This window comes from Macrotis lagotis, chromosome X (assembly GCF_037893015.1).
Source record: "Macrotis lagotis isolate mMagLag1 chromosome X, bilby.v1.9.chrom.fasta, whole genome shotgun sequence".
Classification (NCBI taxonomy): Eukaryota; Metazoa; Chordata; class Mammalia; order Peramelemorphia; family Peramelidae; genus Macrotis; species Macrotis lagotis.
This window is the reverse complement of record NC_133666.1, coordinates 411,211,358-411,224,710: the sequence shown is the minus strand read 5'-3', so window position 1 is coordinate 411,224,710 and position 13,353 is coordinate 411,211,358. Positions and strand designations below refer to the sequence as shown.

General features: G+C 33.7%; 1 protein-coding gene across 3 annotated transcripts in view; it reads left to right on the top strand.

Moving 5' to 3' along the window:
- SGK3 (serum/glucocorticoid regulated kinase family member 3) overlaps window positions 1–13,353 on the top strand; it is a 155,290-nt gene that overhangs the window by 70,329 nt on the left and 71,608 nt on the right. For 2 of the 3 annotated variants that reach the window (XM_074206869.1, XM_074206867.1), the window contains exons 3-4: window positions 3,989–4,072; window positions 11,945–12,017. In XM_074206869.1, the coding sequence (XP_074062970.1) occupies window positions 3,989–4,072; window positions 11,945–12,017 (157 nt within the window). Of the gene's footprint in view, window positions 1–3,988; window positions 4,073–11,944; window positions 12,018–13,353 lie in introns of those variants that run through there. The other variant, XM_074206870.1, reaches the window with a different exon arrangement.

The window sequence follows — 13,353 nt, the reverse complement described above, 5'->3', positions numbered from 1 at the left end:
GGGGGTTAAGTGTCTTGCCCAAGGCCACACAGCTAGGTAATTATTAAGTGTCTGAGACCGGATTTGAACCCAGGTACTCCTGACTCCAGGGCGGGTGCTTTATCCACTTCAACACCTAGCCACCCCTATTCAATCATGTTTTAACTTGCATTATAATTATTTGTGTGTATCTCAATTCCTTCACTAGATTATAAATTCTTTGAGGGCCAGAAATGTTATACTTTATTTTTGTATCCCTAATGTTTATTAGCAAGATATAGTAAGTTTTGAGCAAGGGCATTTTCAATTGAATTCATGAAAAGTTTTGTTCACAGTTAAAGGAATTTCAGGCATGAACAGATAGAGTTTTCTCCTGAAGGTACAAGTCTAGATGCCCGCTAGCCCATGTTTTTGGAGTATGTATCTTTATCATTGAGGCATATCAGAAGAAAAAAATGATAACATTAGATTCAGGAGAGATCTTGGCTTGAATTTCAGCTCTTAAAGCAGTTGCGTCATTTCCGTCAAATTTTTAACATCCCTGAGCCTTTGTTTACTCATCCATTTAATAAGGATATTAATATTTGAGAAACTTGCCTTAAAAGATTTGAGGAAAACAATCTGTGAACATTAAAATACCATATAAATGGGAATAATATTCATTATATTTGAGGATCCAAGAGTTCCTGCTACTTTTAGATATGTATTTTGTATTTTATGACACATTTGATATTATTTCATCAATCCTTTCCCTCTTGTTGTTGATATCCCCTAAGACTGTTCTCTGCTCTCCTCTCCCTTTTCAAAATCTTGGTGACCCCTCCCAAGGGTTTTGTTTATCATCTCTAAGCCATTGACTCTTGGTTGTATATATATCTCATTTCTGTCTCTCCTGAACTCCAATTCTGCATCATCAACTGCCCATTGGACATTTTGAACTTTTCTGTAAGAATCTCAAATTCAGCATGTCCAAAAGAAAACTCATCTTTTCCTCCAAACCTACTAATTTCCTCAACTTCCCTTTTTCTTTCTGACCCTTCCACGTCATTTAGGTTTACAGTTTCTGTGTCATTCTCAACACTTATTCATCACTTATTTCATATTTTTTGTCAATTGCCAAATCTTACTGATTCTGCGTCTAACCACAGTTCTTGAATCTATCTTCTTTTAGATTGTCTAATCCTTGAGAGCAGGGAATATTTCACCTTTGTCTTTTTATCCCTATATCCTAGTATAGTGCCTGGAACATGGGTCTGATGAAGTATATGTTATTATATTTTTATGATATATCATATATTATTGTATATTCCATCATTATACATTATAATATGTATTATAGCATATTATCAGAGGCAGTGAGGTGGCACAGTAGAGAGAGCCCTGGGCCAGAAATCAGGAAGACCTGAATTCAAATTTGGCACTTACTTTATAGCTGTGTGAGACTGGTCTAGTTGCTAAATTGTTTGCCTCAGTTTTCTCAACTGTGAAGTAGGTATAATACCCTATACTTCCTAAGGTTGTTATGGGAATAACATGAGATAATATTTGTCAAGTGCTTAGCATAGTCCCTGGCACTGGAAGACACTAAATAATAATAGTGATTATTATTATTATCATTAAAATGTAATTATGTATAGTTTTTATTAGTAGTACTCTCTCTGTGTCATCCTGTTTTAATGCCTAAAAAATTTCTAGGAAAAAAAAAAACCTGGAGTTGGATTTTACAAAATTATTTAGAAATCATATCACCTTTCAAAATATTTAATGAATATCTAATCATTCAACATGATTTATGTCCTATAATGGATTTATGTTTATATGTATTTTAAATTTTTTAAAATGTTATTTTATTTTATTTTATCTTTTCCAACTGCATACAAAGTTCAGAATTCATCTTTTTGCAAGCTCTTGAGTTTCACATTTTTTTGCTTCCCTCCCCCTTCCCCATGGCAGTGAGTAATCTATTATAGGTTATAGGTTTTTTTGAGAAGGGTTTTTTTTTTTTTTTGGCAAGGCCAGTGGGGCTAAGTGGCTTGCCCAAGTCCACACAGCTAGGTAATTATTAAGTGTCTGAGACCGGATTTGAACCCAAGTACTCCTGACTCAAGGGCCAGTGCTTTATCCACTGCGCCACCTAGCCACCCTATTATAGGTTATATATGTACTATCATGTTTAACATATTCCACATTAATCTATAAGTATTTTTGAATGTAAATACTCTAAAAACTGTGTCCTATATGTTGATATAATGTTCTCTAGAGGAGGTATTGTTGGTTTTTTATGAAGATGATGATGATGATGATGATACATGGAGAAAATCAGGATACCTGTATTCCAAGGCTTCTTCTTAATTAATATCTTAGGCCCTTAACCTTTCTGAACTCAGTTTTATATACTAGGGGCATAACCAAAAAATATTAGTCCTTTGTGTGTGGGAATGGTTTTATATTTATCTCTTTAGTTCCTTTTACTTAGTGTGCACATAATAAATTATTATTGAACTAAATCATTGAATTATTTCTTATCTGTAGATAAAAAGTTTCTTTCCTGCTTATCTCATCAGGTAGTTGTAACAATCAAATGAGATAATTAATGCTTGCAAATATACTTTGTAGATTATAATGCATTATGCTGATAGAAGATACTATTGTTACAAGGGATGTAGAGTATTTTTATTTCAACTTTGGTTCTAAAGAAGTTTTTCATATAAACAGTTTCTCCATATGTGTATCATCACTCTGTCCCCATGTCTTGATCCCATTCTATGAATGCTTGGATATAGGACTGCTAAAAATATGAATGGAAATAATAGAAATTTTTTAGGAGAAATAAGCCTTTGAGCTTATTATTTTTTTTTTTTTAGGTTTTTGCAAGGTAATGGAGTTAAGTGGCTTGCCCAAGGCCACATAACTAGGTTATTATTAAGTGTCTGAGGTCAGATTTGAACTCAGGTGCTCCTGACTCCAGGGCGGGTGCTCTATCCACTGTGCCACTTAGCCACCCCCTTTGAGCTTATTTTTGAAGTAAACTGGAAAATTCATCAGATAAGACATTTTTTTCCTGAAATTGTATAGAACTTTCCATTGATAGTGAAGACTTAGCTAGTAGATGTCCAAGTCAGTTCTCTACCTTCCTTGGTTTTCTGGGATTCTCATGTGGGAAAAGAATGTAGTCCACAATACCCCCAAATCTCCCTCTCTGATAATTCACTGAATACTCACTAAAGGAGTGGTGCTGATCTCCCCTCTCCTTCTTTAGGAACAAAGCATAATTTTAGAACCAGTTGTTCTTCCCCTCCCAAACCTGACAACTAGTCTCAACCAAAACTTTGAAGAAGGGAGTATTGATTCTTTTTTAAAAAGATTTAAAATCTTTTGTTTAGAAGATAATTTTAATCTGGCCACAATGACAAAAAATTTTTTTTATTTTTGCAAGGCCATAATGGGGTTAAAGTGACTTGTCCAGTACCACACAACTAAGTAGTATTTGAGGTCATATTTGAACTTGGGTCATTCTTAGTCTAGGACTGGTATTCACTGCACCACCTTCCTACCCCAAATTACAGATTTTTTTTTTTAGGTTTTTGCAAGGCAAATGGGGTTAAGTGGCTTGCCCAAGGCCACACAGCTAGGTAATTATTAAGTATCTGAGACTGCATTTGAACTCAGGTACTCCTGACTCCAAGGCCGGTGCTTTATCCACTATACCACCTAGCCGCCCCAAATTACAGATTTTTTAAAAATGTTTTTTTTTCTTGAGATAAAAGTACCTTAATTTTTTAAGTGCATAGTGTTATTGTATTTAAAACTTAGTAGTTTCTACAAACTTATGACCTTGCATTTTAAAACAGTGAAACTTTTCTATTTTTATGTAATGATTTCATTTGAATTTGTGCGTGATAAAAAAAAATTAAGGTAGTTTATTAGATATGTTTTTGCATCCTGATAAATAAGATATATTTGGCACTTTTTGTTTGCAGTTAAATTGATTTTCCCTTTATTTTTACAGGTTTATAAAGTATTAGTTTCAGTTGGAAGGAATGAATGGTTTGTCTTCAGGAGATATGCTGAATTTGATAAGCTTTATAACACAGTGAGTAACATTCTGTCTGAAATTCAACTAATTAAAAAAAAACCTAGGAAAAATCCAACACAAAGAAATATTCATTTCAGCTTAATTTATGTTTAGTGCGCATTGTTCTGATGAACAAAAAGGCAGGTGCTCCATAAAAAATAGCCTCTTGGTAATTTAAAAACAAATAAACATGAATTATCCTAACTTAGTCATAAGATCATTTGAAGTACATCTGAGAATCTTAAAGTATACTTAAAATATACCTCAAAAGTTTTAAAAGGACACCATTCTATTTCCCTGGTAATTGTTAGTATGTTCCTCAGTAAATCCAATAAATTTATTAGTTTTTAAAACTTAATCTTATGAGCCCAGCCATTCTTTGTGAGCCCAGGTTTTCTTCTGTGAGTCCACTTGACTTAGCATTTAAAGATTTCTCATTTTCCCTAGATATAAAGAATATGACACAATCGAAATGGGTAACTGACTCTCAGAAGTACTCTGAGGTTCCCTGTCTCCCCCATTCCCCTTTAGTAACTGAGAATTTTTGCTATTTAAATTCTGGAAGCCTGTTCTCATATTCATTCAATATTAATCATAACCCAGAGATTAATAGTTATAAATGTTTTTTTAATTTACTAATTGGAACTATAAATAAAGCAATAATACTTTTTTTAAGTTGAGAGCTGGAATAAGTGACTAAATTAGCACCATAATTTCTCTCACAAAGACAACAATTGTCGTGTCTCTAGTTCGACCTAACCTCTCTGCTCATCTGTAAAAGAGGGAGAATGAGGATATGTTTATTACCTACCTCCTAGGATAGTTATAAGGAACAAATGAGATAATAATGTTTGTAAAACATTTTGTAAATTTCAAAAGCGCAGCATCAGTGCCATCTAGTATTGTTTCCTTGACACCTTCAGATGGAAAAGCTTTTAAGTATTAGCTGCTGTCTTCACATGAGCCAAGCTAAGTATAAACAGACTTAAAAAACAGAAAACTGGCTATTAGGTGATTTGATTCCTTTTACTAAATCCCTGAAATTGACAGAAATATCAAATACTCTTAGTCTAATGTAATCCCCTCCCCTTTGGTGGGGGGTGGGGGGGAGTGATTGTTGGACAATAGAGTTAAGTGTTTGAAACTGGATTTGAACTCAAGTCCTCTTGACTCCAGGACTGGTCTAACCTCCCATCTAGTTGCTTCCAACCCCTTTCTTTTTAGAATATAATATTATCGAGGGCAGAGACTGTTTTCTCATTTTGAATTTCTAGTGCTTAGCTCAGTGTTCAGAACATAGTAGCTATTTAATAAATGTTTATTGATTGATTGATTATTCTTCCATGATGGCAGTGGAATAGCTAAAAAAAGAAAAGCTTCCAAGAATCACATTTTTTAGACTGTAAACATTATTAGTTTAACAGGTGGTACTCTTAGCATGCAATCTTTGACCAATGACTAATGAATTAACATCCTGATGGAAACATCAAGGGTGTTGTTATCCATACTAATAATCTTGATATAAATGAAATCAAAAAAGATTTTAGAGCTAAATGGAAAGATGACTCCCTAAATAAGGAACATAATTTTATGGATCACTTGCTCATTTCACCATACACATATAGGCTAAACAAATAGAAAAATACCTTGAGGACAGTTACAATTTATGTGTTAAAATCTTGTTCAGAGGGTAAAGAAATAGAGAAATTCTATAAAATTCTATGAAATACTCCAGACTAAGACAACAAATTACTTGATAACTTGTTACCTGAGCACAAAGTAGAGGGTACTGGGGAACATCAACAATACTGGACAATTCAGTTCATTATTAAGAAATAAAGGATCCAGAAGGACTGCTTGACTGACTCATACTTGTATATCATAAATTCTTCAAGTCGTGTTAGAAGATACCAGTAATCACAGAGAATTGGGGGATACAATGAAGGTTGTGGGGCATAAAGGGTGAGAGGTAAAGAGAAAGGGAGGAGAGGGGAGAAACTGAGGACTCCAAACCTTAAAAGACAGGAAGTATCTGGTTATAAACCTAGTCATCCCTGCAGAATTAAATGAATATGTGCAGTCAGATCATTGATTGGTTCAAAGAAAGGTCATGATAAATCCCTAATTAGAATAAAAGGTGAATATGAAGTCCAATTATAGCAGTTCCATTTCTACTTTTTTAAAGTTGTTGATTGTAAAAGCTTTAGAAAAGCACAATTCTTCTAATGTCTTGCCCACTAATTGTAATGTCCCACAAGGTTCTTGGGTATTCTTTTCTTTTCTCTCTAAGCCATCTGAGTTCAGTTCTCAATATTTAAGTGATTCCCAGGTGTGTGTGTCTACAATCCCTTGCTATAGTCTCTCTCTTGTGCTCCTATCCCATATCACCAACTTTTATTGAACAGTTCATACTGGATTTCCCATAGACATCTCGAACTAATGTCTAAAAAAGATCTTATTATTTTTCCTTCCAAATATTATTATTCCACCTCTTTTAAGAACTCTCCTATTAATAGCAAGGGCGCTACCACCCTCTTGGTTCACCTAGATTGCAATTTTGGCATCCTCCTCAGCTTTCCAAACACTTGAAACCACATTTGGTCTTGTTATTTGGCTTTCACATCTCTTTTGGGCCCTTTTTCTCCAGTTACTACCTGAATATATGCCTTTTCACTTTTTACCTGGATTATTACAATAACCTTCTAATTGACTTCCTTGAATCGGGTTTTACTGCATTCTATTCCATTTTTGACACAACTTCCTAAAATATAGCTTCTGAGTATGTCACATCCTTCCAAACCCTCTCAGTAAAGTAGTGGTTTTCTGTTATTTTGGTAATGAAATCTAGAGTCTGTTTATGTGATATTTAAAGCTCTTCACAGACTTGTTCCTGCCTTCTTTTCTGGTTTTCTTCCTTATTCACATCTAGTCCAGCCATTTGGGCCTAGTTGCTGACTTTGCACACAATGCTCCTTAGTGAAAGGGCCAGACATTCCCCACCATTTGCTACCTATAGCCTAGCTGAAGCACGGAATTATAAGGAAGAGACAGTAGCATGTGCCAAAGAAATAAAAGCACTTCAGTCTTCTTGACAGTCAACTCCCTTCTGACCCTGATGGAGACATTTCAGTACCCAAGGCCCAGAAGCTTCAAAAATAGCAGTGCCCACCTATCACAAGACCAGCCCTGCTTCCAGTCAAGTCCCTGCAGCTGTCATCCAGGGACTCAACCTTTGTGTAAATGTAACCTGGAAATTTCTTCTGATGCTGCAACCTCTGCTTCCTTAGCATCCCATTGATTGGACCCATAGTTACTGAAGCCTTGGAATATAAAAAAGTTTGTATCATGAAATAATATTCAAGATGTTAAAGTATCATCTGACTTGGCAGCTGAAACCTATATGTGGTGTCTCTCTTAGAATGTTAGCTCCTTTAGAGAAAGAACCCTTCTTAGAATTTCTGGCTTCCTTTGATTGCTCCAGAGGAGTTTCTCCTGGGGTTTCAGTTTCTAGAACTTTCCCCTTTAAGGTTACTTTTCATCTTGTATGTGTCTTATAGGTACCTATTTATATACACTGTCTGCTTCATTATAATTAGATCTGTTAGGACAAGGATTGCTCATGCCTTTATGTCCTCAGTGCTAATCATAGTGCTGGCACATAGTAAAATATGCTTGATTGATTAATAGAAAATAGTCAAAAAAGAACTCAGAATTCAAAAGCTGCTTTGACCAGCAAGCCCTTAATCTCTTTGCCAGCTGGAGAGAAAACTGCATAATTTTCATTTATTGAAATTTAGTATTTACTTTGACCTTTACTCTCTAGTCTTAGTGATGTTGCAGAGTCAAACCAAAAGAAAGATTTCCTATTAAATTACATGTTTACATTGTACTCTTTACATATTAGAAAGTGAAATGCTACAACAATCCTAAAGAAATAGCCTAAATATCCTCTGTGCAAAACCAAGGTGGATGAAAAAGTATGTTAATACTTAAGCTGTAACTGGTAGCTAACCTATAGAATTAGATCATCAGTTTTAAAAATAGTATTTTTCTAGGGATGCTAATGTGGCTGTCAATTTTAGATTCCATATGACATCCACATAGCATCTCTTAGATCTTAGAAGAATCAAAATTAGAAATAGCCCAAAGGGCATGACACTTGGCATGTATAATTTTGCATCATTTTACTAATGATGGCTTATATTAGTAGTATAAAAAGATAATAAAGACACATGACTGAAAAAGGAAATGACCTAGACATGGAGTTAGAATGAGAGAGAAGAAAGTAGACATCTAGAATATTATGCTGGTATTCCTAAAAATATTAAAATGAACCAGCAAGCATTTCCTTGCTTTGAGTTGATCCTTTAGAGTAGACATAGAAAAACTGAAAAGGATCATATCATCCAATAATTGACATTTAATTATGTGGAAAATAACATTCTTTTATGGAGTAGCTGAGCTTGGTTCTAGAGAAAATACAATTTTTTTTCTACTTTTTATGTCCTTGTCTTTTGTAATGGAAATTTTAAGGTAACTATATCTAAAATGTATTAGATGGCATTATGGGAAGAGTGGCTCTTCCTGATGCAAGGCTCTGGATTACATATAAAAATGAAAATATTTGCTTTTAATGAATGCAGTTTTTCTACCACTCAGTAATTCCAGGTGAGGATGTGTTCCTTTTCTATCAAATCTAAAGTATCTCATGGGCAAAGCAGGTAGAGCAACCCCTAAGGACTCCCTCTCTGATAATCTTCTCCTTGACAGGTAGTTGCTCAAAGGTTCAGTGCCAACACCCACTCACAGCATTTGGCCCATGTTGGTCTGGGACCAAATTGCAGTCTATCTAAGTTAACTTCTACAAAATTCTTAGGAGAAATTAATTAAGTCTGTAAGTAACGTAGAATGGTTTGACTTAAATGAAAACATATAAACAATGATTCTTTATGTTACTTAAACTGTATAATACTGTTTAAATTGGGGAATAAAAACAATCATGTAGTGATTTAAATTTACAAAATATTTTCTGTGATTGTCATATGTCACTTCCTTCATAGATGGTTTACTATGTACAGAAATGCAAGGATTTAAACCATGTGTCATTGTTTAGAAGTTCTAATAAATGTTGGAAGTTGAATCATGATTATACTAATGCTTAATATTTTGTATGTCTGTCAGTATCCGCTCCAAAAAGCTTTTGACTAATTTTGATTAAATCTAATATGCTTCAAAGAGATATAACATGTGGTTTAAACCACTTTCTTGAAACAAAATGGAAAGCTAAAACAAATAGGCATGTTTTTTATAATTTTAGTTCATTTTAGTTAAATTTGAAGAATATTTGTACATATTTGCTAGAGATCATGAATTGCAAGTATTCATAGAATCTCTTAAATATTTTTTAAAAATCTATCTTTCTAGGGTGGCTAGGTGGCGCAGTGGATGGAGCATGGGCCCTGGAGTCAGGAGTACCTGAGTTCAAATCTGACCTCAGACATTTAATAATTACCTAGCTGTGTGGCCTTGGGCAAGTCACTTAACCCCATTGCCTTGCAAAAACCTAAAAAAAAATCTGTCTTTCTAGTATTTGTTAAACAGATTAGAAAGGGATAAATGTCTCTAGGTTTTTTCAGATGGGGAATGTGTGTATGTGGATATGTTCTGTATATGTACATATATATACCTATTCAGTTTTTAACTTTCATTTTATACTTAAATAAAAGAAAAAATTGCCATATACATAGCAGAATATAAGAGAAGATTCAATATAAAATAACACATTTCCATTTTAAGAAAACTTTAATAAAAATATTATACTTTGGTGTTTGAAGCTGTTCATCTTTTCTTTGCTTCTTTAGAGGTTTTTTTTGTTCTGTATACACTTTTTATTGTCCCCCCCCAAGAAGACTGTAATTGAGTGTACTTTTACCAGTATATGTATGTGCATGTGCATACATAAACATACATAAACACAGATATCTATAATCTTGCACACATATCCATATCCACATGCATATGTATAATATCATTCTAAATAATTTCTATTTGTTCCCAGTTTCTCTGAAGGTATTTAGCATTTTTCTTCATAAGTCCAAATCTTTCCATATTTTTCTAAATCTACCAGCTCATCATTTCCTATACCATAGCAAAATTCCAACTTTATAATGTCTAGTTATTTTTAAGAGTCTAAAGCTATCTTAATACAGATGATGTATAGTGTAGTTTTTATGTTTAAGGGGGAGGGATATTAAAATTTTAAAATCTATCACAATTAAGTATTTATATTTTTTATGCATACTGTGAGCATTCATAGATACACATACATGTTGGACCTATGAATTCTTTGGTGCAGGAAATTCTTGGTGTGGATATCTTTCATCAGTGCAGATTTCATATATAGTATCAAGTTTAAAAAATACTACCATTGAGGTTTTTGATAGTTAATGTGATCCCCTTTGTGTGAGAGTTCTTGGATAGAGTGACTGACTATGGTGTTTGAGGCAAAAAAAGCTTCTTTGGCTCCTCTTTTTCATTTTAAGAGGAAAAACAAATCTATTAAAAAAATCTAATTTTCTGTAATTTAATTTTTGAGAAGCAAGTTCATTGCTATTTTTATCATTCATCTCTCTCTGCTCCTCATTTATATTTTTTGTTTTCTCCTTTGCATTTTTTTTTTGTCCCTACTTCCTTTTCTCCATTTCTTTCTCTCCCTTTACCTTTTGGATATGTCAGTCTTTAAAATGAGGGATAAAGGGAGAGAAATGAGAAATTATATAGTAAGTTGATAGCAGTATTAGACCATACTTGATCGAGAATTCCATCAATCAGAAAATAATGTTCACTTCAGAAATGAAGTAAAAGATAAAAGTAAAAATGCCAATTCACATTTTACTTACTAGTTGAATGTTTATTCTCCTTGACTTGCAGAACTCATATCTTTACTTTATAACAGTTCATATTTACATAGAGCTTTGTAGTTTGCCAAACAATTAACATTCATGATATTTATCTCCACAATAGTCCTTCAAGATAAGCTGGTGGAAGCAGTATTATTTCCTCTGTATAGATGAGCAAATTGAGATAAAAAATTTGTTTTTTTCTTCAAGGTCAGGTGCTCTGTGTCTTGGTAAAGTAAAAAATATGTAATCTGACACACTAATTTATATTAACATACCAATAGGTGAAAACTAGATAAGGAGGCAATCGAGATAAAAGACATAATGATCAATCAATCAGTAAATATTTATTACATATCTACTGTGTGCCAGGCAAGCACTCAGAAATCATCAATGAAAATGTATGCGAAGAAAATTTACAGATGACATGCTTTTCTAATGGATTAAAATTAATAGTTGTTATTGCTCATTAAAATTTATATTAAATCTAAAAAACTTTGTAATTCTTAACACTGTTTCCATCCTCTTATCTCCCATTCAGTTACTGTAAAAGTGAGCATACGTGGGGCATCATTTTGTGTTTATTTTAAGAGTTGGCTTGGCCAAAGAATTCTTCACCAAGCAGCAAGCCTGCTGGAAATGGGACCTGTCAGTTCATTTGGCGTGATCAACCTCATAAAGCTGCTCTGGTCTATTACCAGGGTTCTAATAAGAAGCCTTTCCAATAAAGTAGAATCTGCTGGAATTTTCAGTCTGCCAACATAGCCCTTAAGAACCTAGTGTTACCTCTATGTTAGGATGAGGCATCAGATTTGGACTTTAGTATTAATGTATATTAATATTGTATGCTGACTGATCATATGCTATCATCTTTATAAGAAAAGACATCTTAGGGTGAAGTTTTGAAAATCAGATAACTTTTTAGTTTTTGTGAATTAATGTTTGATTTGCAAAATTGTTAGTGCATGTAATTTTATTTTTAAAATTTTAGCTAAAGAAACAATTTCCAACAATGACAATGAAGATTCCTGCCAAAAGAATATTTGGTGATAATTTTGATCCAGGTAAGTGATAACTTAATGGAAAATATTTTGCCAAAATCTAGCTCAGCTGTTAACTAACAATTATATGTTCAAAGAATGGTTAACGTAATCATAATATAATAATATTTTAACAAATAAATCACATGTTTTGTGAAAATCAATAAAGTTATTATTTTTCTGAGTGCTAAGACCATATTAGCACTTTTATGTGCACATTTGACTTTTAGGTAAGGCATATTGAGAAACACCAATTCAGTATTTATTAAGATGCTTATTTTATTTATGTTTATTATTTATATATGCTTTTCTGTATGTATTTGTGTGTGTGTGTATGCTCATTTATATATGCATACATTTTTGTAAGTAATCAAGTTTGTGGATAGACATCCTGAGTATTAATCAATGTCTTATATATGTATTTATCTGATGCTGTTTATGATGTTAGGAGTTATATAGTAGAGTTATTGATAATGATGGTAATGATGATATTTGTCCTTTGATATCAAAGAAGATCATGACATCAGGGAGGTGATGCCATGACAAGCACGTGAATTGAATTTGAGTGAGGTGGAGCTATGCTAAGTCACCAGCCTCACTTTCTCCTCCAAAGTCATCTGGGTCCAGTGATCAGATATATGAATTAAAAACTACTAGAGATGGCCCTGGATGCAAGGCAATTTGGGTTAAGCCCAAGGTCACAACAGCTTGTAAATAGCAAGTGTCTGAGGTTGGATTCAAACTCCCATCCTCTTGACTCCAAGGCCAGTGCTCTATCCACTGCACCATCTTGCTGCTCCAGTGGAGTGATTATTGCAGTATTAATTACATAAAACTTTGGAGCCAAGATTTGGAGGGAGCATCTAGCAGAGGGATAGTAAATAATAGGAAGGGAAGAAATTAGAAATGTGTGATGTTTTTCTTCTAATCAAAGATGGTGATCTGTAACTTTATGGGCTAAGTATATCCTTAGTTTTAGTTCAGTATGAGATTAAATCAGTTAGGAAATTTAACCCTATTTAATTCATTTGAACAGTTTACTTATACCCTTTGTATGTAATGTTAAGTTAACCCTAGCTACAGGTTAAGTGTCTAGGAACTGAAGCCTCAAAGAGTGGTGATGAAAACTGAGGGATTATATTAAGGATTCCCGCAGTGAATGTTACTGTGGATAGAGTTTTGACCCTGGAATCAGGAGGACCTGAGTTGAAATTTGGTCTCAGATACTTATTAGCTGTGTGACCCTGGGCAAGTCACTTTGCTATGTTTACCTCAGTTCTTCATCTGTAAAATAACCCAGAGAAGGAAATGGCAAACCATTACAATGTTTTTGCCAAGAACCCCAAATGTGGTCATGGAG